General features: G+C 45.7%; 2 protein-coding genes across 6 annotated transcripts in view; one reads left to right on the top strand and one right to left on the bottom strand.

Annotated features, from left to right (window-relative positions):
* Nucleotides 1-5,939, bottom strand: PTRH1 (peptidyl-tRNA hydrolase 1 homolog). Its single transcript, XM_032233633.1, has 5 exons — nt 5,829-5,939; nt 3,902-4,121; nt 2,183-2,282; nt 917-962; nt 1-498 (listed from the first exon to the last, which is right to left on the bottom strand). Exons 1-5 carry the CDS (start codon nt 5,916-5,918, stop codon nt 262-264), a joined length of 693 nt encoding a protein of 230 aa, XP_032089524.1. The 5' UTR covers nt 5,919-5,939; the 3' UTR covers nt 1-261.
* Nucleotides 5,770-24,022, top strand: part of TTC16 (tetratricopeptide repeat domain 16) — a 26,327-nt gene continuing 8,074 nt past the window's right edge. The window contains exons 1-10 of one of the 5 annotated variants that reach the window (XM_032233627.1): nt 5,770-5,847; nt 8,004-8,120; nt 8,761-8,945; nt 10,856-10,946; nt 12,331-12,471; nt 13,328-13,428; nt 16,765-16,894; nt 19,135-19,349; nt 22,265-22,512; nt 23,246-23,387. In XM_032233627.1, coding sequence (XP_032089518.1) covers nt 8,076-8,120; nt 8,761-8,945; nt 10,856-10,946; nt 12,331-12,471; nt 13,328-13,428; nt 16,765-16,894; nt 19,135-19,349; nt 22,265-22,512; nt 23,246-23,387 — 1,298 coding nt within the window. In that variant the 5' untranslated portion in view covers nt 5,770-5,847; nt 8,004-8,075. Of the gene's footprint in view, nt 5,848-5,999; nt 6,137-8,003; nt 8,121-8,760; nt 8,946-10,855; nt 10,947-12,330; nt 12,472-13,327; nt 13,429-16,764; nt 16,895-19,134; nt 19,350-22,264; nt 22,513-23,245; nt 23,388-24,022 lie in introns of those variants that run through there. The other 4 variants (XM_032233630.1, XM_032233631.1, XM_032233628.1 and 1 more) reach the window with 4 other exon arrangements.

Here is a 24,022-nt window from a genome sequence, read left to right on the forward strand (position 1 = left end):
CTGTAATTTTGAGGGCACCAAAGAACGAAGGATCACTGTGTGTGTGTGTGTGTGTGTGTGTGTGTCTGTGTCTGTCTGTTATTTAATCCTCGATCCCAGCCCTTAAAAGACCCTCACCCTCATTGCTTGCCGTAAAGTTTTGTCCATTGTGTGAAGCCGCCACCGGGAGACAGCCTCAGTTCACACAACTCTGCTCCATCAAAAGACACACACACAAGTCACTCGGCTGCTTTACACTTGGCCAGTCTTATAGGGTGGGGTTCAAGAGGGCCCCCGGCCTTCTGTCTTGGGAGGGGGGCTCACGTGGCCATCGCAGGAACCCGGGAGTTCCCGTTCGCCGCAGTTCTGTTGGATATGCTGCAGCAGCACAGTGGCTGCCCTCTCCAAAACGGGCGGCAACACCTCTTGCTCCGCGTCAGTGAACCGGCTTAGGACGTAGTCCTCTACGGACGCCTTTTCTGTCGGGCGGCCGATGCCGACCCTCAGCCGGACCATGCGCTGCGAAGAAAAAAGGCATGAAGGATCTTCAGTTGGGGTACGGGATGGGACAGATTCCAACCCTCTCGAACATCATTAGATCAGTGGACCCCCTTCTGAATAGGGCCCTGCCCGAATTTGCCTCCCCACTCAGCAGAGGGAAACTGACTAGAACTTGGGCGCAGGCAGGCGGTTCTAACTACTCATGGCACAGCTTTTTAAGCAGGCGTTTTACCCCTGTGTCGTGTTTAACCAAGCTCTACACCGGCTCTTGGGCCAGGCAAGAAGCCGAACCCCGGCAGGTGTGCAAAGGGGGATTGTCCGGGATCAGCCGAGATAGGCCCGGCTGCTCTGATGCAGGATTTCAGCCAAGGATTTCCTGTTCTGACGTCGACACGAGGGTGCAAGGAAGGGATTGGAAAGCAAAATTAAGACTTACGTCGGAGCGCAGGGAGCTGATGCAGGAACGGACTCCGTTGTGGCCCCTGAAAGATAAACGAGGCCTGTGAGAGAGCCTTCACAATGGGTTTGTTTCAGTCCAATCCTAGCTTAATTGTGGCTTAAAGACCTGGCTAACTTAAGCCGAGAATGAGCCAGCCACTTTAGAGGTATGATCAAGAGAGTTGGACTGGAAACAACACAACACCAACAAGCACCCTGAGAACTGCACAAAAAGGATGGAATGTGGAATTGTTACAGTCCTGCTGAGTGAGTTGAACCAGGGTTGCCTGATTGATTAAGTGGGATCAAGTCATCCAAGTTTTAATAAAGGAGATTTCTTGTAGCTCAGGGTTGAAGTGAGGAAGACTGTGGGATTCTTGGGGCTTTCTGAGCTTGGTGGGGTTTTTGGAGACATTTCACTACCTAACTACGTAACATCATCAGTGCTAAAAGAGAGTGGGGTATTGGGAGGAGGAGGACTGTGGGGTCCTTGGTGCTCTCTGAGCTGGGTGGTTTTCTGGCAAGACGTTTCGTGACCCAACTAGGGAACATCACCAGTGTCAGTAGGGAATAGGGTTTGTCGGGAGGAGGAGGAGGAAGAGGAGGAGGAGAAGAAAGGAAACGGGGGGAGGAGGACTGTGGGGTCGTTGATGCTCTCTGAGTTGAGTCGTTTTCTTTTGTAGACGTTTCGTTACCCAACTAGGGAACATCATCAGTGCTAGAAGAGAGTGGGGTTTGCAGAATGGAGGAGGAGGAGAAAGGGAAGGGGAGGAAGAGGAGGCCTCTTTGGTGCCCTCTGAGCTTGGTGGTTTGCTGGGAGGAGGAGAAAGAAGAGGAGGAAGAGGAGGAGGAAGACTGTGGGCTCCTTGGTGCCCTCCGAGCTCAATTATTTTCTTGCAGACATTTCATGGCCCAACTAGGTAACCTCATCAGTGCTGGTAAAGAGTGGGCTTCCTTTCAATTTATCTTCCGGTAGCTTCCCCTGTCATTGCACCAATGAGGTTACCTACTTTTGGGTAATGAAAACAAATCCACCGCAAAGATCTAGGTTTTGTCCAGCATGAAATACCTTCAATTTTTAAGTGGTGCATCCATTGCTATCGTAATCGGGTACCTCCCCATTGCTGAGCCTGTAGTAAGAACTATGGCCCGTTTTTCCCCCCCCTGCGATGGATTTGTTTTCCTCCCTCTGTTAAAACGAAAAACTCTCTACGGCTCTTAAACGTGGAGTAAGGCGTCTGCGGGGGGCCTGTCAACTAAATACCTTGCACTGCCACCGAGTTTTAGGGAGAGCTTCCCCAGAGGCCGATCCAGATCATCGTGGACCAGGTAGATCTCTTCGATGTCCAGGTTGTATCTTTCCGCTGACGAAACAAGAAGAGATGGTTAGAGTTGCGATCTAGTGGGAGACCAACTGGTCGAATGGGGCATGCTTGGTTTTATTTATTTTTTGGTAATGTTGGTTGCAGGGAAAGGATCCCCACCCCAAGTTCTCCAAACACGGGGAAAAAACAGGTTTATGGAGGGAAGACAAGAGGCATTCCTAGATGTTTAGATACTAGATAGGACAAGGATTGGGAAATGCCATCAGTGTGAGAAACTCATTACTGTGGGATCCTTCCTTCCTCTAACCCATTTCCATCTCCTCTCTTCCTTCCTTATTTTCACCCCTCTTCTTTCCTCCCGTCTCCTTCCCTTCTGTTTCCATCTTCTTCCTCCCTCCCTCCCTGTCATTTCCATGTTCCTCCCTTCTTCCTTATTTCCATCTCCCCCTTTCCTCTCTTCCATTTTCCTCTCCCATTTCCATCATCTTCCTCCCTCCCTCCCTCTCATTTCCATCTCCATCCCTCTCTCCCTTCCTCCTCCCCTCCCATTTTCAACTCCTTCCTTCCTCCCTCTTCTGCTTTCCCTTCATCTCCCTCCCTCCTCCTTTCCCTCCCATTTCCATCTCCTCTCTCCCTCTCTTCTCCCTTCCCTTCATCTTCCTCCCTCCCTCCATCTCCTCCCTCCCTTCCTCTTGTCTCCCTTCCCTTCATCTCCATCTCCCTTCTTCCCCCTTTCTCTCCCTCCCTTCCATTTCCATCTCCCTCCCTGCCTCTCTTGTCCATTCCCTTCATTTCCATCTCCCTTCTCTTCCTCCCTTCTTCCCTCTTTCTCTCGCTCCCTATTTCCATCTCCTCCCTCCCTCCCTTCTGCTTTCCCTTCATATCCCTCCCTCCTTCTTTCCCTCCCATTTCCATCTCCCTCTCTTCTCCCTTCAACTCCCTCCCTCCTTCTCTCCTTCCCATTTCCATCTCCTCCCTCCCTCTCTTCTCCTTTCCCTTCATCTTCCTCCCTCCCTCCCTCCCTCCCTCTCTTCCATTTCCATCTCCTCCCTCCTTTCCTCTCGTCTCCCTTCCCTTCATCTCCATCTCTCTTCTTCCCCCCTTCCCTCCCTCCCATTTCCATCTCCTCCCTCCCTCTCTTCTCCCTTCTCCCTCTCTCCCTTCCATTTCCATCTCCTTCCTCCCTCCATCTCTTGTCCATTCCCTTCATTTCCATCTCCCTCCTTCTCTCCCTCCCGTCTTCCCTCTTTCTCTCCCTCCCTCTTTCCATCTCCTCCCTCCCTCTCTTCTTCATTCCCTTCATCTCCCTCCCTCCTTCCCTTCCTCCCTTCTTCCCTCTTTCTCTCCCTCCCCCCCTTCCATTTTCATCTCCTTCCCTTCGTCTCTCCCTCCCTGTCATTTCCATCTCCCTCCGTCCCTCCATATTCATACATTGCTGTATAATTTGTTTGAACAATGTTGGGGTCAAAATACCATCATTCCTATCTTAACTGCCTGTATGCACAAAAACTAAGCCACAATCCCATCAAGGGCAATGTACTCAACAAACCCTCAATGGAAAACAACCAGTGGCTTAGCCTCCCATCGCGATGTGGACCTCACAGAGGGAAGCGGCCATCCCTTAGTGAGTGGGGAGGACGAAGGAGTGGCTATCATACCCGCCGTGACCACCGAGATCCCATTGAGGTTCATGAACTTGCGGGGTTTCATCAGCAAAAGCTCAGCCTCTCCTAAGCGGGCCATCGCCACATCCGCGCAGCATTGCTTGTCTCTCTTCCACTGGTCAGCCACGTCCAGCTTGGAGGCCAGGTGGTTCAGCACCGCCATACCCACGCTGTGCCGGGTACCAGGGAAGGTGTGGTTGCCCAGACCGGCCACCTGCAAAGGAAGAGGAGAATGGTCCAAAGGGAATAGATTTGCATTGCTGGCCTTCTACTCTAGGGATGGAATCAAGATCAGGTGAAGGGTTAATACCAGTTTACAAGGCCTTGGGAAGGCCACCCTTGGAATATTTGCATCCAGTTTTGGTCGCCACGATGTAAAAAAGATGTGGAGACTCTAGAAAGAGTGCAGAGAAGAGCAAGAAAGAGGATTAGGGGACTGGAGGCCAAAACATGAAGAACGGTTGCAGGAACTGTGCATGTCCAGTTTAATGAAAAGAAGGACTAGGGGAGACAGGATAGAAGTCTTCCAATATCTCAAGGATTGTCCCAAAGAAGAGGGAGTCAAGCTATTCTCCAAAGCACCTGAGGGTAGAACAAGAAGCAATGGATGGAAACTAATCAAGGAGAGAAGCAACTTAGAACTAAGGAGAAATTTCCTGACAGTTAGAACAATTAATCAGTGGAACAGCTTGCCTCCAGAAGTTGTGAATGCCCCAACACTGGAAGTTTTTAGGAAGAGATTGGACAACCATTTGTCTGAAGTGGTAGACGGTTTCCTGCCTAGGCAGGGGGTTGGTCTAGGAGACCTCCAAGGTCCCTTCCGTTATTCTATTCTATTCTATCCCTCTCCAGATGTTCTGGAAATGGTCTACAGATCACATCGTCCCCAAGAACAGTTCCTGGAGGCCAAACCAGTCAAGATTCCCTAATTTATTTATTTATTTATTTATTTAAAAATTTTTTTTTATTATTTTGCAATTACAAAAATAAACATTCCATCTTTCCTTACGCAGCGTGTCATCTAGGTGGAACCATCTCTGTACAACATCGTTCCTCATTTGCCACATCTTTCACATTCATATTAACATTATTTCCCTAAGCTTAATATTATATTAAACATTTAAACATTATAAAACTCTCCGTTTTTCTTCTTAATATCTACTAGTGATGATACCTAGTAGATCATTATTCTCATCATACACATACTAACAGTTTTCCCCTTACAATAATACAATAGCAGAGTTGGAAGGGACCTTGGAGGTCTTCTAGTCCAACCCCCTGCCTAGGCAGGAAACCCTATACCGTTTCAGATAAATGGCTATCCAACATCTTCTTAAAGACTTCCAGTGTTGGGCATTCACAACTTCTGGAGGCAACTTCTGTTCCACTGATTAATCTTATTTATATCTCTATCTTAATATATTTTCTACTTATTTTGTAGCCTTCTTCATTTCCAAACTCTTTTTTTTATTCTCCATTAGCAAAATGCTTCCCAAATCACATAATTTCGTTCCCTTTAAATCCAGGTTTTCCTTGCTTGCAATCCATCCAGATGTTTACAGGAGGGTGGAACATTGCCTTGCGAGAGGTGGAAACCGGGGGACAACAGATGCAACTCTTCTAATGGAAACAAAACTGAGATCTAACCTGGTTATTAATGCAAGCCTCTAGCCCAAAACACCTGGAAGGAACAGTTGGCACCCTGCTCTATCTTTATTTAAATGTCTTCTCCCTTCCTGGCCCGCATATGGAAGGCTTTCGTTACAAAGAACCGGAAGTCTAATAGGATAGCCATGCCTGCTTTACCTCTTTGGGCTGCCCGGTGGAATTGACCCTCCCAACCCGGAAGCGATCGTCTCCACACCGGAAGGAGCCTGGCCGTAATGGCGTTCGCTTGCCAGCGGCGGCCTTACTTACTTACCATCACCCGTTTCTGAGCGGTTTGTAGCTCGTCGCTGCGGTGACCCAAAGCCCAGCGCAGGAGTTGTCCGAGGGGCTGAGGACGCATCATGGCCTCTTCCCCACCCCCTTCCCAAAGGCCCACTTCCGGGCCCGGCCGTAAAGATTAAAAAAAAAAAAAGGGGGGGGGAGGCCGAACTCTGCGTCCCTGCCTTTGCCTCCCGGCTCAGTTAGTGTGACGTCATCAGGCTGGTGGCCTATCGCGGCAGGCCTGGCAGGAAGGTTTCCAGCACCATCTTTCTCAGGGGCGGAAGCTCGAAACTTCTTCAAGTGAAGCTCATATTTCAGCAATGGAATAATAGTAGAATAAAAACCCTTAAAATATGCAAATATGTAACTTGCTACTTGAAAGTTAGAAATTAAAGTCAAAGCCTTTAGGCTGCAATAATATAATACTAATAATAGTAACAATAATAATAATAGTAAATAATACAAAAATGCCAAACCCATTGTTATTGATGAATAACAATAAAACTATAATAATGATAATAATAAGCAGCTGTTGAGCTACCAACCTGCCAAGAGCCAAGGTGGCGCAGTGGTTAAATGCAGCACTGCAAGCTACTGCTAGATCAGCAGGTCAGCGGTTCAAATCTCACCGGCTCAGGGTTGACTCAGCCTTCCATCCTTCCGAGGTGGGTAAAATGAGGACCCAGATTGTTGGGGGCAATATGCTGACTCTCTGTAAACCGCTTAGAGAGGCCTGAAAGGCCTATGAAGCGGTATATAAGTCTACTGCTATTGCTATTGCTATTGCTGCCCCAAAGGCTGTGAATCACACCAAAGATTTAATAACAACAACAACAATAATAATATCACCTTGGGGTGGACTTGATTGCTTAATAAAAGTGCCAAATCCAGTCCCACTGTGCAGTCAACCATAATAATAAAAATATTAATTATGTTTTATAGTTACTAAATTTGCACTATAAGTGAATGACAAGTGTACGAAATAAATAGGAATAAAAATAACATGAATGGGGGTCATAATTGAAAACATGGGATTCCTTAATGGGAAAAAAAAACGGCTCGGAGGCAGATGGTCAGCTTATTCCTATATGGCATCCTTACAAATTATAGGACCTCCGTTCTAGCAGAAGGAATTTTTTTTCCAGATGAAAAACGTTTTAGAAAACATTCTTTACCGAAAACCAAGGTGACCTCCCAGAACAAAGAATATATAAAGATGTTAACCATTTTGTTAAGTGCAGATAAGTCCTTGTCTAGCAACTACAATTGGGACCAGCAACTTGGTTGTTCAGCATAAGGTAAAGGTTCACCCCCTCACACATATCTGCTAGTCGTTCCCTACTCTAGGGGGCGGTGCTCATCTCCGTTTCAAAGCCGAAGAGCCAGCGCTGTCCGAAGACGCCTCCTTGGTTGTGTGGCCAACATGACTAAATACCAAAGGCTTATGGAACGCTGTTACCTTCCCACCAATGGTGGTTCCTATTTTTCTACTTGCATTTTTTTATATGTTTTCGAACTGCCAAGTTGGCAGAAGCCGGAACAAGTAACAGGAGCTCACTCCATTACACGATGCTAGGGATTTAAACCGCCAAACTGCCGACCTTTCTGATTGGCAAGCTCAGTGTCTTAACCACTGAGCCACCCCTTTGTTCATGATAGAAGTCCCTAAATGAAAATATGACTTGTGTGCTTGCAATCTTACTTAAGCTTTCCTTTGCTTTACAGACTTGCAGAGATGGTAAATGCAATTTGGCCCTAAAGTTACTTTTTGATCACTGTCGTAACTGCAAACCGTTGCTAAATGAGACAGTTGTTAAACAAGGACCGCCTGTACTTGAGAAAGAAAGTTGGCATCTCACAGACCAACGTAAAATCCTGGAAAGACAGACACTTTAATGTTGCAACTGAGGCAGTGTGTGTTGCCTTTTTTTATTTTTTTATTTTCTATAGCCCTTTGGTAGGTTTTAATTCTGGAAGTTGCTTTGAAAATCCTTTTAGGGAAGAGCTGAAACAGGTTTTTCCTCTAAGTCAGGGCAATAAGGAACGCAAGCTTTGGAGAATATGAAAACTAAACTTAAGTCTCTTCCCTGCAATCTTTCTGTGCTCTAAAGACTTGGAAATCTGAGAAGGAAACCTTTTTAAAATTCCTCTGTTTTTTCCTCTCCAGCAGCCACCGGGAAGATTGAGCCCGCCGGGCGGTTGACATAGAATCGTAAATCACATAGCGGCTGGAGGAGCAATGGAGGATGAAGAAGAGGTTGAAGAATCTAAAGCAAAGGTGAAGGTGAGGAGAAGGTTGCACCCCGGACGAGAACAAGTGACTTGGACGGAGTAGGAGAGAATAGTAACTGCTATCGTGTAGTAATGTTACAAGCAAAATCTTCCTCTCAAAATTATGGGAATCCTTGGGGGAAATCTGCCCCATAGCCTGCAGTTCTTTCTGTAGCAATTTTGCAGAAATACCAAACCAGCTTTGGGAGTTGGTGGGGTGGCCTAGAGGTGGCTCACAGTTACGAGGCTGTGAGTTCGATCCTAGGGAGAGGCAGATATTTCTCTCTCTGGGCACACTGAGAATATATCTGCTGAACTAAACTCCCGCCCTGGTGACAGGAAGGGCATCTGGCCAGTAAATACTCACCTCCATTCAGTTGCCCAGACTCCACCCTGCAAGAGATTGTGGGGGGTCATTAAAAGAGGATGATGATGATGTTGACCAAACTAGCTTTGGTTTTTTGTTTTTGTTTTCCAGAGGAGATATTTGCTTTTAAAGAGGCACTTTTGTGTTAGTTACTCAAATAGGTTGGATATCCTTCTGTTTTCCTAACAAAACCAAGTGGCTCCCCTCGGCCAGTGGGAGGGGGAAACGCTCTGCGTATGTCCAGAGGACGCCCTGACTTCCCCCCCCCATCCTTCCTATCCTGCAGGAGGTGAAGATGTCAACCATCGTTATGACGCTCTTCCCGACGGCCGTCACCGAAGAGAAGCTGCAGGAATCCAAGGAAAAAGCCATCACTCGGATTTTTGGCCCCGCGAAGACTTTGCTGAAGGTTAAAAACCCCCAGCGAGCGGGAGATTATGAAAGCATCCTGAACAGGAAAATCGATGAGCAGTACGTGTTCATTTCCTCCCCATCCCTAAAACACGGATCAGTGAATAATCCTGCCGTAAGAAAATCCCAATAGGAGACAAAGGCAACAACGCACACGCAAAAATTCTTACTTTTTAAGATCAGAGGTTTATTGTTTCTAATAATTTGGAACATTAGAAATGAATAGATATAAAAGATATAATAGCAGTAATACACTGCATTAACATATTAATGCAGAGGGCCAATGAGATATAGCAAGCCCTACGAGGACTGCTATAAATCGAAGAGCCCCGAGCTGATCTTGAATATCCTTTATAGTATACTGTTCTTCTAACCACATACGTTGTTCACCAGTTCACTAGCTCTCACTTTCCGTGAACATCTGTGTAACGTTACTTTCAATCCCTCATTTCCAGCAGTTTTCATTCTTGGTGCTTTACACGAATCCATACTGTTGTAGGAAAAAACAGGACACGCAAGCCAGCTCTTCAGGGAAGGAATAGTTTATTTGCGCAGGTTCATAGCAAAGAATAATTGGCCTGAACATTGAATGAAATTCAGGAACTTCCTTATATAGTTTATCACTTTCAGCTAAAGCCATCTGTTAGTTTTGGAAACACCCCTCAAGTTTGCCCTTGAGTTACAGCAATATTATGTCTACAGGAAGCTAATATATAGTCAGCCAATGGTCAACCATAGCATACATTTTGAGGAACTTAAATGTGTCTTCCAGACAGATTTACAGTCAAGCCAGCAGATAGATTAAAATAGAGACTTTGCTTCAGCAGATTTCATGTGCAGACTTCCTTCTAACCCATGTCAACCACACCATGTTTTAAAAGCAGACTTTGCAATTTCTATATATGAGCAGTTAAGGCTTAATATCATGAAACCCTAGTTTGGTTGAGGCTTGAGGCCTACCTTGGTTCAGCCTGCCACCTCAATACAAGTGCATATTTTGCAAAAAAAAAAAAAAAAAACCCAAACATATTTCACACTTAGCAGGATTACAAATATTTCTGCTAAATTTCCTAGCTGAAAATTTTGGTTCCTGTCTCTTTCTCCTGGGGGCCTTCTATCATCCATAGGACTTATTCAATCTAATAAGAGATCAATAGGCTATATTTCTTCATTCTCACAATCTGTAATTTCAGCAGTGGGATTCAGCCGGTTCTGACACTAACCGGAGGCTAATTTTACCTCTGGTTCGCCAAACCAATAGTTGCAAGAACTGGCTCACCCTGCCCACCCCCACCCCTCCCAGGAGTCTCCACACAGCCCGTTTTGGATACCAGGGGGCTGGACTAGAAAACCTTCAAGGTCCCTTCCATATTCCATTCCATTCCACTCTATTCTATTCCACTTTCTATATTCTATTCTATTCTATTCCTCTTTCTATATTCTATTCTATTCTGATTTCTCTTCTCTTCCTACCCCACCCCACTCCATTCCACTCCATTCCTAATTCATATTCTATTCTATTCTATTCTGATTTCTCCTCTCCTCTCTCCTCCTCCTACCCCACCCCACTCTATTCCATTTCATTCCATTCCTAATTCATATTCTATTCTGATTTCTTCTCTCCTCTCTTCTCCTCCTACCCCACCCACTCCACTCCATTCCATTCCTAATTCATATTCTATTCTATTCTGATTTCTTCTCTCTCCTCTCCTCTGCTCTCTTCTCTTTTCTTCTCTTCCTACCCCACCCCACTCCATTCTACTGCACTTCATTCCATTCCAATGGCTTTTATGGCTTGCTGACCAAAACATGGCTTACTCCATGTGAACTGAATGCTTCTGTCTAGATAGGCAAATGGTTGGTCTTTAATTCTTCTTCCCAATGTTTAAAGATGCTTCGGGTTGGCAAGAGATGGATGGGCCTCCGGTCTCAACCCCTCTGATTTCCTTTGGGATATTTTTCTTTTACAGTTGCCAAGAAGGTCATCTCTACTTCTCCCAAGGGGAATGGGAAAAAGCCATCACTTGCTACACCAAGGCTCTGAATCTGGATCCCAACAAGGTAGATGTGGGGATGGAGATTGGCAGCCTCAGCCAAAAATAAATAAATAAATAAATAATGATAATGATCCACCGTTGGTGGTCCTGTGCGGCCGAGGTGAGGTATCTTCTTTTCCTTCCTGGTATTTAGCTCTTCCAACTTATGACTATGGCCATGTTGCTTGTATCTTTCAATTTATATTGTTTTTGTTTGTTTCCTAGTATGATTAGATAGCTTATTAGTAACCTATGACTATCACTAAGTGTTGTACCTTTTTATTCTTGATTAATGTTATTAATCTTTTATTTTCCTTATGTACACTGAGAGCTTCTGCACTAAAGACAAATTCCTTGTGTGTCCAATCACACTTGGCCAATGAAGAATTCTATTCTATTCCATTCCATTCCATTCCATTCTGCTATTCTATTTCTATTTCTATTTCTATTATTTCTATTTCTATTATTTCTATTTCTATTATTTCTATTTCTATTTCTATTTCTATTTCTATTTCTATTTCTATTTCTATTTCTATTTCTAATTCTATTTCTATTTCTATTTCTATTTCTTTTCTATTCAATTCCATTCCATTCTATTCTATTTCTATTCATTTCTATTTCTATTCATTTCTATTTCTTTTCTTTTCTATTCAATTCCATTCCATTCCATTCTGCTATTCTATACCTATTCCTATTTTTATTTCTATTTCTATTTCTTTTCTATTTGATTCCATTCCATTCTATTCTATTTCTATTCATTTCTATTTCTTTTCATTTCTTTTCTATTTCTATTCTATTCTGTTCTACTCCATTCCTATTCCTATTCCTATTTCTTTTCTATTTCTATTTCTATTCATTTCTATTTTTATTTCTTTTCTATTTCTTTTCTATTCAACTCCATTCCATTCCATTCTGCTATTCTATTCCTATTCCTATTTCTTTTCTATTTCTATTTCTATTCTTTTTCTATTTCTTTTCCATTCCATTCCATTCTATTATATTTCTATTTTTTTATTTCTATTCTTTTCTATTTCTATTTCTATTCTATTTCTTTTCTATTCCGTTCCATTCCATTCTATTCTATTTCTATTTTTCTATTTCTCTTCATATTTATTCCTTTCTGTTCTGTTCTGTTCCGTTCCATTTCATTCTATTCTATTCTATTCTATTCTATTCTATTCTATTCTATTCTATTCTATTCTATTCTATTCTAGTTCTACTATTGGGATGGGATTACCCGTCTATTCTGAGTATTCATCAGCCAGGTTAGAAATGGAGGCGCTAGGCCACTGTTTCTCAACCTTGGCAACTTTAAGGAGGGTGGACTTCAACTCCCACAATTCCCCAGGCTGGAGCACCGAAAGCCAAGGAGCTTCTGAAGGCCCATCGTGGGTTCTTCTTCTCCCCAGGAAGAACTTTATGAGAAGAAAGCGGAAGCCTTTCTCCAGCTTTGCGACTTCCAGTCTGCTGCCATGCACCTTCGGAAGGTCTACCGTATGTCGCCGAAGGAGGAGATCCGAGAACACCTGGCCTTCATTATATTCATACAGGTGGAGTTGAAGATATTCTTGGAAAGACTTCCTTCCTTCCTTCCTTCCTTCCTTCCTTCCTTCCTTCCTTCCTTCCTTCCTTCCTTCCTTCCTTCCTTCCTTCCTTCCTTCTCCTTCCCAACCTGTCATTCCCATCTCCTTCCTTCCTTCCTCTCATTCTCAACTCCTTCCCTCCTTCCTTCCTCTCATTCGCAACTCCTTCCCTCCTTCCTCTCATTCTCATCGCCTTCCCTCCTTCCTTCCTTCCTCTCATTCTCATCGCCTTCCCTCCCTCCTTCCTTCCTCTCATTCTCATCTCCTTCCCTCCTTCCTTCCTTCCTCTCATTCTCAACTCCTTCCTTCCTTCCTTCTTTCCATCCTTCCTCCCTTCCTCTCCCTCCCTTCCCTTCCCTCCCTCTCATTTCAATCTCCTTCCTTCCTTGCTTCCTTTCTACCTACCTATCAACCTACCTACCTTCCTACCGTTCTCTCATTCCCATCTCCTTCCTTCCTCCCTCCCTTTCTCCCTGCCTTCCCCTCCCTCCCTCCTTTCCTTCCTTCCTCTCATTCTCACCTCCTTCCTCCCTCCCTCTTTCCTTTATCTTCCTCCTTCTCTTCCTTTCCCTCCTGCCTCCATCTTCCCTCCTTCCTTCCTACCCCCTTCCCTTTCCTCTCTCCCTTCCTTACCCTCATGCCTCGCCTTTTCAGGCTACACAGTTCATATTTATCTCATATTTATAAAGTCAATGCTACTTTATTATTATTATCTGGCGTAATAATAAAGGCGTTGAGATTTCCATGTGGATGGAAGAAAAGAAAGGAGGGCTGTTTTCTGCAGCCTCCTCCTTACGACGCCCATCATCCCTTCCCCCACCAGGGCCAGTCTCTGTATGAGCAGAAGGTTTACCTCGATGCCCTCGACTCCTTCACTCACGCCTGTGAGCTCCAGCCTCAGAACACGCTCTACCGCATGAGGAGGTAACCAAGGGGCTTAGGGGCATTGGAAAAAAAAAACCTCGAATTTGTTTCCCAAAGTTCTAAGAACAGGATGATCAACCAGGCAATTAATATTCTTAAAAAGAATGGGAATTCTAAAATGCCATTCTATCAAAGCACGACTGATGTGAGAAGCCCCTCTTGTGGCCCAACAGTGGCCATTGGAGCTTTCAGCAGATTCGGACAGTGAGGAGGTTGGGGAGGAACCAGGGCCAGTCCTGGAGTCTGGGGAAGGCTCGGATGAGGGCCTTGTGTTGGAGGCAGAGAGGGGGCCAGAGCCGTATGCCAGTTATCAGCTGCCTTCGGAGTCGGAGATCAGTGAGGCAGAAGAACAGCTGCAACCTGTTCCCAGTGTGTGCATGCACAGAGTTGCGAGACGAACTGAACAGCTAAAGAACAGGGGTCGACTTGGGAGTAAGGCCACGGGAGAACAATGAATAGCAATAGCACTTAAGCTTAGTGCTTTACAGCCCTCTCTAAGCGGTTTACAGAGTCAGCCTTTTGCCCCCAACAATCTGAGTCCTCATTTTATCCACCTCAGAAGGAAGGAAGGCTGAGTCAGCCTTGAGCTGGTCAGGATCGAACTGCTGGCAGTGGGCAGAATTAGCCTGCAACACTGCATTCTAACCACTGTGCCACCATGGCTCATGGATGGATGGATGGATGGATGGATGGAAGGAGATGGGAATGAGAGGGAGGGAGGGAGGGAGGGAGGGGAGGAAGGAAGGAAGGAAGGAAGCCTTTCCAAGAATATCCTCAACTCCACCTGTATGAATAGCAATAGCACTTAGACTTATATACCACTTCATAGTGCTTTACAGCCCTCTCTAAGCGGTTTACAGAGTCAGCCTCTGACCCCCAACAATCTGGGTCCTCATTTTACCCACCTCGGAAGGACGGAAGGCTGAGTCCACCTTGAGCCTGGTGAGACTTGAACTGCCAAATTGCAGTCAGTCAGCATAAGCAGCCGGCAATACTGCATTCTAACCACTGCACCACCATGACTCATGGAGGGAGGGAGGGAGGGAGGGAGGGAGGGAGGGAAGGAAGGAAGGAAGGAAGGGCAATAGCAATAGCACTTAGATTTATATGCCACTTGGATCCTCATTTTGCCCACCTTGGAAGGATGGAAGGCTAACTCTACCTTGAGCCTGGTGAGATTCGAGCCGAGGTGGCGCAGTGGTTAGGGTGCAGTACTGCAGGCCACTTCAGCTGACTGTTATCTGCAGTTCAGCGGTTCTAATCTCACCGGCTCAAGGTTGACTCAGCCTTCCATCCTTCCGAGGTGGGTAAAATGAGGACCCAGATTGTTGGGGGCAATATGCTGACTCTGTAAACCGCTTAGAGAGGGCTGAAAGCCCTATGAAGCGGTATATAAGTCTAACTGCTATTGCTATTGCTGGCAGTGGGCAGAACTAGCCTGCAATACTGCATTCTAACCACTGTGCCACCACGGCTCATGGAGGGAAGGAAGGAAGGAGACTTATATACTGCTTCACAGTGCTTTCCAGCCCTCTCTAAGCGGTTTACAGAGTCGGCCTCTTGCCCCCAACAACCTGGGTCCTCATTTTATGCACCTGGGAAGGATGGAAGGCTGAATCAACCTTGAGCCAGTCAGAATCGAACTGCTGGCAGTGGGCAGAGTTATGGTAAGGAAGGAAGATAACAATAGCCCTTAGACTTATATACCGCTTCACAGTGCTTTCCAGCCCTCTCTAAGCGGTTTACAGAGTCGGCCTCTTGCCCCCAACAACCTGGGTCCTCATTTTATGCACCTGGAAAGGATGGAAGGCTGAATCAACCTTGAGCCAGTCAGAATCGAACTGCTGGCAGTGGGCAGAGTTATGGTAAGGAAGGAAGATAACAATAGCCCTTAGACTTATATACCGCTTCACAGTGCTTTCCAGCCCTCTCTAAGCGGTTTACAGAGTCGGCCTCTTGCCCCCAACAGCCTGGGTCCTCATTTTATGCACCTGGGAAGGATGGAAGGCTGAATCAACCTTGAGCCAGTCAGAATCGAACTGCTGGCAGTGGGCAGAGTTATGGGAAGGAAGGAAGATAACAATAGCCCTTAGACTTATATACCGCTTCACAGTGCTTTCCAGCCCTCTCTAAGCGGTTTACAGAGTCGGCCTCTTGCCCCCAACAACCTGGGTCTTCATTTTATGCACCTGGGAAGGATGGAAGGCTGAATCAACCTTGAGCCAGTCAGAATCGAACTGCTGGCAGTGGGCAGAGTTATGGGAAGGAAGGAAGATAACAATAGCCCTTAGACTTATATACCGCTTCACAGTGCTTTCCAGCCCTCTCTAATAGCAATAGCAATTAGCAATAGCAGTAGACTTATATACCGCTTCATAGGCCTTTCAGGCCTCTCTAAGCGGTTTACAGAGAGTCAGCATATTGCCCCCAACAATCTGGGTCCTCATTTTACCCACCTCGGAAGGATGGAAGGCTGAGTCAACCCTGAGCCGGTGAGATTTGAACCGCTGACCTGCTGATCTAGCAGTAGCCTGCAGTGCTGCATTTAACCACTGCGCCACCTTGGCTCTTGCAAGACCGCTCTAAGCGGTTTACAGAGTCGGCCTCTTGCCCCCAACAACCTGGGTCCTCATTTTATGCACCTGGGAAGGATGGAAGGCTGAATCAACCTTGAGCCAGTCAGAATCGAACTGCTGGCAGTGGGCAGAGTTATGGTAAGGAAGGAAGATAACAATAGCCCTTAGACTTATATACCGCTTCACAGTGCTTTCCAGCCCTCTCTAAGCGGTTTACAGAGTCAGCCTCTTGCCCCCAACAACCTGGGTCCTCATTTTATGCACCTGGGAAGGATGGAAGGCTGAATCAACCTTGAGCCAGTCAGAATCGAACTGCTGGCAGTGGGCAGAGTTATGGGAAGGAAGGAAGATAACAATAGCCCTTAGACTTATATACCGCTTCACAGTGCTTTCCAGCCCTCTCTAAGCGGTTTACAGAGTCAGCCTCTTGCCCCCAACAACCTGGGTCCTCATTTTATGCACCTGGGAAGGATGGAAGGCTGAATCAACCTTGAGCCAGTCAGAATCAAACTGCTGGCAGTGGGCAGAGTTATGAGAAGGAAGGAAGATAACAATAGCCCTTAGACTTATATACCGCTTCACAGTGCTTTCCAGCCCTCTCTAAGCGGTTTACAGAGTCAGCCTCTTGCCCCCAACAATCTGGGACCTCATTTTAATGACTTTGGAAGGACGGAAGGCTGAGTCATCCTTGAATCCTCAGCGAATCTTTTCCAAACGTCAGTCAAACCTTAAAAGTCTCCTCTTTTTTTTCATCCGTCAGCATCGCCTGCCTGGCTGCGATGACGCGATTCAACGATTGCCTTCAGATGGTCAACCAGGAGGTGGAAATGGAGAAGGAGAACGCCGACCTCTTCGTCCTGAGGGCTCGTCTCTTTGAACACTTTGGGAAGGTGAAAAAAACGCCCCCATTCTCCTCTGGGAATCGTTCTCTCCGCCGCACCGTTAGTGACACGCAGGTCGTCCTTGAACTTACGACCGTTCGCTTACTGACAATGCAAAATCACGTTGGAAAAAGTGACTTACAACTTTGAGGCCATTGTGGCATCCCCCCCCTTCCAGTTTGGGATCAAAGTCCAGGGGAGGAGGTTCTTGGTGCACTCTGAGCTGGGGAGGGGGTTTCTTGGAGACGTTTCGTGACCCGATAGGTAACATCACCCGTGCTAGAAGGGTGGAGGATGTGGGGAAGAGGAGGAGGAAGACTGTGGGATTCTTGGGGCTTTCTGAGCTTGGTGGGGTTTTTGGAGACGTTTCATTACCTAACTACGTAACATCCTCAGTGCTAAAAGAGAGTGGGGTATTGGGAGGAGGAGGAAGGAAAAAGAGGGAGAAGGAGGAGGACTGTGGGGTCCTTAATGCTCTCTGAGCTTGGTGGTTTTCTTGCAGACATTTCATTACCCAACTGGGGAACATCATCAGTGCTAGAAGGGAGTGGGGTTTGCTATGAGGAGGAAGGAGAAAGAGGAGATGGTGGAGGAGAAAGAGAGGGGAGGAGGAGGAGGACGACGACGACTGTGGGGTCCTTGGTGCTCTCTGAGCTTGGTGGTTTTCTTGCAGACATTTCATTACCTAGGGAACATCACCAGTGCTGGAAGGTAGTGCGGTTTGCTGTGAGGAGGAAGGAGAAAGAGGAGGTGGTGGAGGAGAAAGAGGAAGAGGGGAGGAGAAGAGAAAGAAGAGGAGGAGGTGGAGGAGAAAGAGGAAGAGGAGGAGGAGGACTGTGGGGTCCTTGATGATTTCTGAGCTTGGTGGTTTTCTTGCAGACATTTCATTACCCAACTAGGGAACATCATCAGCGCTAGTGATGCTTACACTGATAACGTTGGCTCATGAAACACCTGCAAGAAAACCACCAAGCTCAGAGAGCACCAAGGACCCCACAATCCTCCTCCTCTTCTTTCTCCTCCTCCTCCTCTCCTTTCTCCTCTGAGCAAACCCCACTCCCTTCTAGCATTGATGATGTTCCCTAGCTGGGTCATGAAACGCCTGCAAGAAAACCACCCAGCTCAAGAGATCAACAAGGACCTCTCATGTCTACCCTGAGCTACAAAGATGCCCCTTTACTGCCAAAGTTCAGGTGTGTTGGCACCTGGTGTGCATTGTCCCAGGGTCATGTGGTCACCACGTGCAACCTTCCCAAGCGGTGTCCTCCTACAAGACATTTTGGGGGTGGGGTGGGGATTTGAATCCGTTTAACCACCTACCTGGTGATTCCCCTAAGAATGGCAGCGTCTCTCCTGATCTAGGCTTCCCCAAAAAGCAGGAGGCCAATTCCTGGTCCCAACAAAACCCCTTTTATTAAATGAATGTGAATTCCTCTCATTCACACTCAGCCAAGGCCTGGCAAGCAGTCTTTCAAAGGAGTATTTATGACCACAGACCTTATCTAGCTTGGAAAGCTGCCATGTAAATATTTTCCCACTGAGATGCTGTGCAAGGAAAGGCTGGGCACAGAGTCCCTGAGATTCACGGACAGGTCTTCACACTCCTGAAACGAAGCTAACGAACGAACGAACGAATTGTTTCCTGCAAAAGCCCCCTCCCCTTTCGCTCCTCTCTTATTCCCTATTGGAGGGGACATTCACTGTTCACCTGTGGCTTTACTCCCGAGTCGGCTCTTGTTCCTTAGCTGTTCCCTTCCCCTGGCAGCTCTGCGCATGCGCACACTGGGAACAGGCTGATATCTTCTAAATGCCATGCTGTAGCAGCAATTACTTGGCAAGAAGTCAGGAACAGATTTTCGCCCGAATGAATTGAACTAACAGTCTCCTGCAAAAGCCCCCTCCCCTTTTGCTCCTCTTTTATTCCCTATAGGAGGGGCCATTCATCGTCCACCTGTGGCCTTACTCCCAAGTTGGCCCCAGTTCTTTAGCTGTTCCCTTCGTCTGGCAACTCTGCGCATGTGCACCCTGGGAACAGGCTCCAGCTGTTCTTCTGCCTCACTGCAGTCTGACTCTGAAGGCAGCTGATAACTGTCAGACGGCCCTGGCCCCCTCTCTGCCTCCGACACAGAGCCCTCATCCGAGCCTTCCCCAGACTCCAGGACTGGCCCATGTTCCTCCCCATCTTCCTCCCCACTGTCCGAATCTGCCGCCAGCGGCCCACAACAGCATCTGCTTTGCTTCCTCCCAAGGCCAGCTGCTGTTTCTGCAACATCCAGGAGGCCCTGGCGTTGGATCCAGACCACGTGGAAGCCCGGCTTCTCTTGAAGAAGATGACCAAGGAGGCGGAGAGGTCCAAAGACTCCGCTGTCGCCTTGGCCATCAAAGGCAACCTGAAGGGAGCCTTGCTGAAGATCAACCGAGCCATCAACTACAACCCCTTGGATGAAAAGTACTTCCTCTTCAGGTACCTGGGGGCCGATCTAGCCCGATCCCCTTCACAGGGGTGATATGCTACTGATTCAGGCCGGTCCGTCCAAACTGGTAGTAAAAAATACTACCAGTTTGCCCTAACTGGTAGTTAAAAGATGTGAAAAGAAGTAAAAAAAAAAATTTACGAAGATCGTGCGGCACAGCTGATTGTTGCACAGCTGATTGTTGGAACTTTTTTTAAAAAAACTTTTTAAAGCATTTTTAAACTACCGGTTCGGGTGAATAAGTAGTTTAAAAAAAGCATTTAATATATTAATATAGATAATAGATTAATAGATGATAAATTGATGATATAGGTAGGTAGGTAGGTAGGTAGGTAGATGATAGATAGATAGATGATAGATAGATAGATAGATAGATAGATAGATAGATAGATAGATAGATAGATAGATAGATAGATAGATGATAGCATAGATAGGTAGGTAGGTAGGTAGGTAGGTAGGTAGGTAGGTAGGTAGATAGATAGATAGATAGATGATAGATAGATAGATAGATAGATAGATAGATAGATAGATAGATAGATAGATAGTTAATAGATGATACATAGTATATTAATATAGATAATAGATTGATAGATATACATAATATATGATGGATAATATATTAATATAGATAATAGATTAATAGATGATAAATTGATGATATAGGTAGGTAGGTAGGTAGGTAGGTAGATGATAGATAGATAGATAGATAGATAGATAGATAGATAGATAGATAGATAGATAGATAATAGATGATAGATGATACATAGTATATTAATATAGATAATAGATTAATAGATAGATATACATAATATATGATAGATAATATATTAAATGATAGATATAATGATAGATTAATAGATTAGATGATAGATATAGATGATAGACAGAGATATAGATAATAGATGATAGATAGATAATAGACTAATATAGATAATAGATGATAGATACAGATAGCTAGCTAGATATAAATAGAGGATCGATTACTAGATAATAGATTAATAAATGATAGATAGATTTACACACACATACTTATGTACATACATATACTATATTGTCTTGTTCTCATATATGTGAACAATACAGGAGATAAAATATTAAATTTATAGAAAACCACAATAAAATAGCCATAATAAAGAGCGATAGAATTCCATAGATGTTCCAATTCAATTATTAAGTTGCGTGGTGGCCTGGAGGTGGAGCTTTCACCTCACCATCAGGAGGCTGTGAGTTCAATGCTAGGCAGCGGCAGATATTTCTCTCTCAGGGCACAAAGAGGAAATATCTGCTGTGAACTCCACCTAGGCGTCAGGAAGGCCATCCGGCTGGTAAACGCTCAGCTCCATCCAGTCGCCCCGACTCCACCCTGATGCAAGGAATTACAAGATCATTATAAGTGTGTGTGGGGGGGGAGATGTTATAATTCGATATGTAAGGAAGCTAAAGTGATGCGGTGGGCTCAGGGGCTAAGACGCTGAGCTTGTCGATCAGAAAGGTCGGCAGTTCGGCGGTTCGAATCCCCAATACCGCAAAACGGAGTGAGCTCCCGTGACTTCTCCCAGCTTCTGCCAACCTAGCAGTTCAAAAGCAGGTAAAAAATGCAAGTAGAAAAATAGGAACCACCTTTGGTGGGAAGGGAACAGTGTTCCATGCACCTTTGGCGTTGAGTCATGCTAGCCACATGACCACGGAGACGTCTTCGGACAGTGTTGGCTCTTCGGCTTTGAAACGGAGATGAACACTCTTAGATTGTTTTAGATTTTAATGTCTATCTTGTTAACACGTAACTAACCAATTTGGGACTGAGGAAAAAGATCTATAAATCTTATTAATAAATAAAGATGGTTATAAAGGTATAATCTCGTGTGGGCCTGTGGAGAGGAGAGGTGAGATAAACAGTAAATAATTCTTAGTCAACTACAATAATAACAAAGAAATATTAATGGATAATATTTAATGATACATACAGGTGTGTTATGGGGGGGGAATGCTTAGATATCTTACTTAATTGAATTTGTTTTAGAATATGTCATAAAGGTGTAATGTTATTGGAGGTTTATTGAAACTGCAAATGAATGCCAGTAGGTGGTTGTGTCTTTAAATACAAATGATTCTAGATAAAAACATGTTTAAATAATTGTAATTAAATGAGAATTGTGGTACAGGGATAGTAAAATACATAAATTTTCTTTTTTGATTTAAAATGTACAACTCAATTTGAATGAAGTATATGTAAGGATTGTGGAAGAAACACATTGAATGTATTTGTAACCAATTGATACGCTTTCTACAAGATGTAATGAAGGATGATTCTTTTTTTGTGTGGGTGTTTTTGTTTAACTAAAACAATAAAAAAAAATTCAAAAAAAAAAAAAGAAAAGAAAGGGAGATGAGCAGAGCCCCCTAGAGTTGGGAACGACTATCAAGGGGAACCTTTACCTTTAAGGAAGCTAATTGCTTCTGGCGGGGCTGTGTTGAAATTTTCCCTTGAAGTAGAAATCATGGTTCACCGAGAAATGCGCGCTCAACAAAAGCGCACCGCTGAAACTGTGGCGAGAAAACCGCGAGTTCTAAATCGCGCCGACGAATGAGCGCAGAAGCGCGCCGACAACAGTGTGCCGACAAAAGCGCGCCTTCAACAAATAATAACCGCGAGTTCTAAACCTAACCCTAACCCTAACCCTGAACCTAACCCTGAACCTAACCCTTACCTTAACTGAAATCGTGCTTTTGTGGGCGCGGTTTTGTCGGGGCATTGTTGTGGGCGCGTGTATGACACCGCGGTTTTCGCGCCGCAGTTTTGTCAGTGTGCTTTTGTCGTGCGCGCATTTGTCGAGTCACGGAAATCGTTGCGAAGCCCCTGGATTCACACCTCTGTTGGTTTGCTTTCCCCCTCAACCCCTGGAAGAGGCACCCTCCTGCGCCGGCTGAAGGATTTCAGCGCGGCCATCGACGACTACCTGAAGGCCGTCGAGCTGTGCCCGGGCGTTGAGGCCAGCGAGGTGCGTCGCGAGGCTGAGAAGCAGGTGCTCCTGACCTACAACGACTTTGCTGTCCACTGTTACTTCAAGGGCTGCTACGAGGAAGCGGTGTTGCTACTCAACAAGGCGATCAAAGGGGAGAAGAACGAGTTCGGCCTCTACATCAACCGAGGAGGTAGGTGGAGAAAACGCCTCTGCTTCCCCCCCCTCCCTTGTAGTTGCAGGCATTTCACGACCCAGGTAGGTAACGTCATCAGTGCTAGAAGAGAGTGGGGGGAGGAGGAGGAGTTGTTGGTCTCTGAGCATGGCTTATTTTCTTGTGGACATCTCATGGCCCAACTTAGCAAGCTCATCAGTGCTCAGGGTTACCTAGTTTGGGTAATGAAATGTCTGCCAAAAAACCCCACCAAGCTAAAAACAACAACAAGGACCACACATTCCTCCTCCTCTTCCTCCTCATCCTCACCACAAACTCCACTCCCTTCTAATACTGATGATGTTCCCTAGTTGGGTCGTGAAACGTCTGCAAGAAAGCCACCAAACTCAGAGAGCGCCAAGGATCCCATAGTCCTTCCTCCTCCTCCTCTTCCTCCTCCTCCTCCTCTTCCTCCTCTCTTCCTCTTCCTCCTCCTCCTCCTCCTCCTCCTCCTCTGCCTCCTGCTTTTCCTCCTCCTCTTCCTCCTCCTCCTCCTGCTCTTCCTCCTCCTCCTCCCTTCTAGTACTGATGATGTTCCCTAGTTGGGTCATGAAATGTCTGCAAGAAACCACCAAGCTCAGGGAGGAATGAGGATCCCATAGTCGTCATACTCCTCCTCCTCCTCTTCCTCCTCCTCTTCCTCCTCCTCTTCCTCCTCACCCTGCCCTCCCTTCTAGCACGCATGATGTTTCTCTCTCTTTCTCTCCCGCAGACTGTTTTCTGAAACTGGGCCAGCTGAATTTTGCCAAGGCGGATTACCAGCAAGCTTTAGAGCTGCGTCCTTTAGACCCCAAACTCCGGCATCGCATCGCTTGGCTCTCCAACGAGACCGGATTGCAAGACTTCCGCGAAAAGTAGGCCGGGATTATGTCGGGAGGGCTGGTGGCCAGGTCTCCTTGGAGGGGAACGCTTGTCCAGTAAGGTGGTCCATCTGTAGATCACCTTCAGAGCCTGGTCCTCCCCAATTTCACTCCTCTTCCTCGTCACTTTTCGCCACAGTCCTGCAAAACAGACAACTGGGACCGAGATTCAGGAAGAGAGTGGACGGCCAGCGGTCGGGGCAGAACAGGGATGGCTGCTCTTTACGTCTCTGTGTGCTGATCGTGTGCGCACACTCTCACCCATAATGCAATGCACGTGTGCCCCCACAGATAGATGATAGATAATATATTAATATAGATATTGATAGATGATATGGATAGATAGATAATATATTAACATAGATAATATATTGATAGATTAGATAGATAGATAGATAATTATTAATATAGATAATACATTAATAGATGAGATTGATAGATGATATAGATAGATAGATAGATAATTATTAATATAGATAATACAGTAATAGATGATATTGATAGATAGATCGATAGATAGATTGATAGATTGATAGATAGATGATGGATAGATGATGGATAGATAATATATTAATATAAATACATTGATAGATGATATTGATAGATAGATAGATAGATAGATAGATGAT

The sequence above is a fragment of the Thamnophis elegans genome, chromosome 16, assembly GCF_009769535.1.
Source record: "Thamnophis elegans isolate rThaEle1 chromosome 16, rThaEle1.pri, whole genome shotgun sequence".
NCBI lineage: Eukaryota > Metazoa > Chordata > Lepidosauria > Squamata > Colubridae > Thamnophis > Thamnophis elegans.

Excerpts from the sequence above, each read along its gene's own strand:
- PTRH1 (XM_032233633.1), bottom strand. The coding sequence starts at position 5,918 with ATGATGCGTCCTCAGCCCCTCGGACAACTCCTGCGCTGGGCTTTGGGT. Across the intron at positions 4,122-5,828 it reads CCGCTCAGAAACGGGTGATG|GTGGCCGGTCTGGGCAACCA; the intron begins GTAAGTAAGTAA and ends CTTCCTTTGCAG. Across the intron at positions 963-2,182 it reads AAACTCGGTGGCAGTGCAAG|GGGCCACAACGGAGTCCGTT; the intron begins GTATTTAGTTGA and ends TTTATCTTTCAG.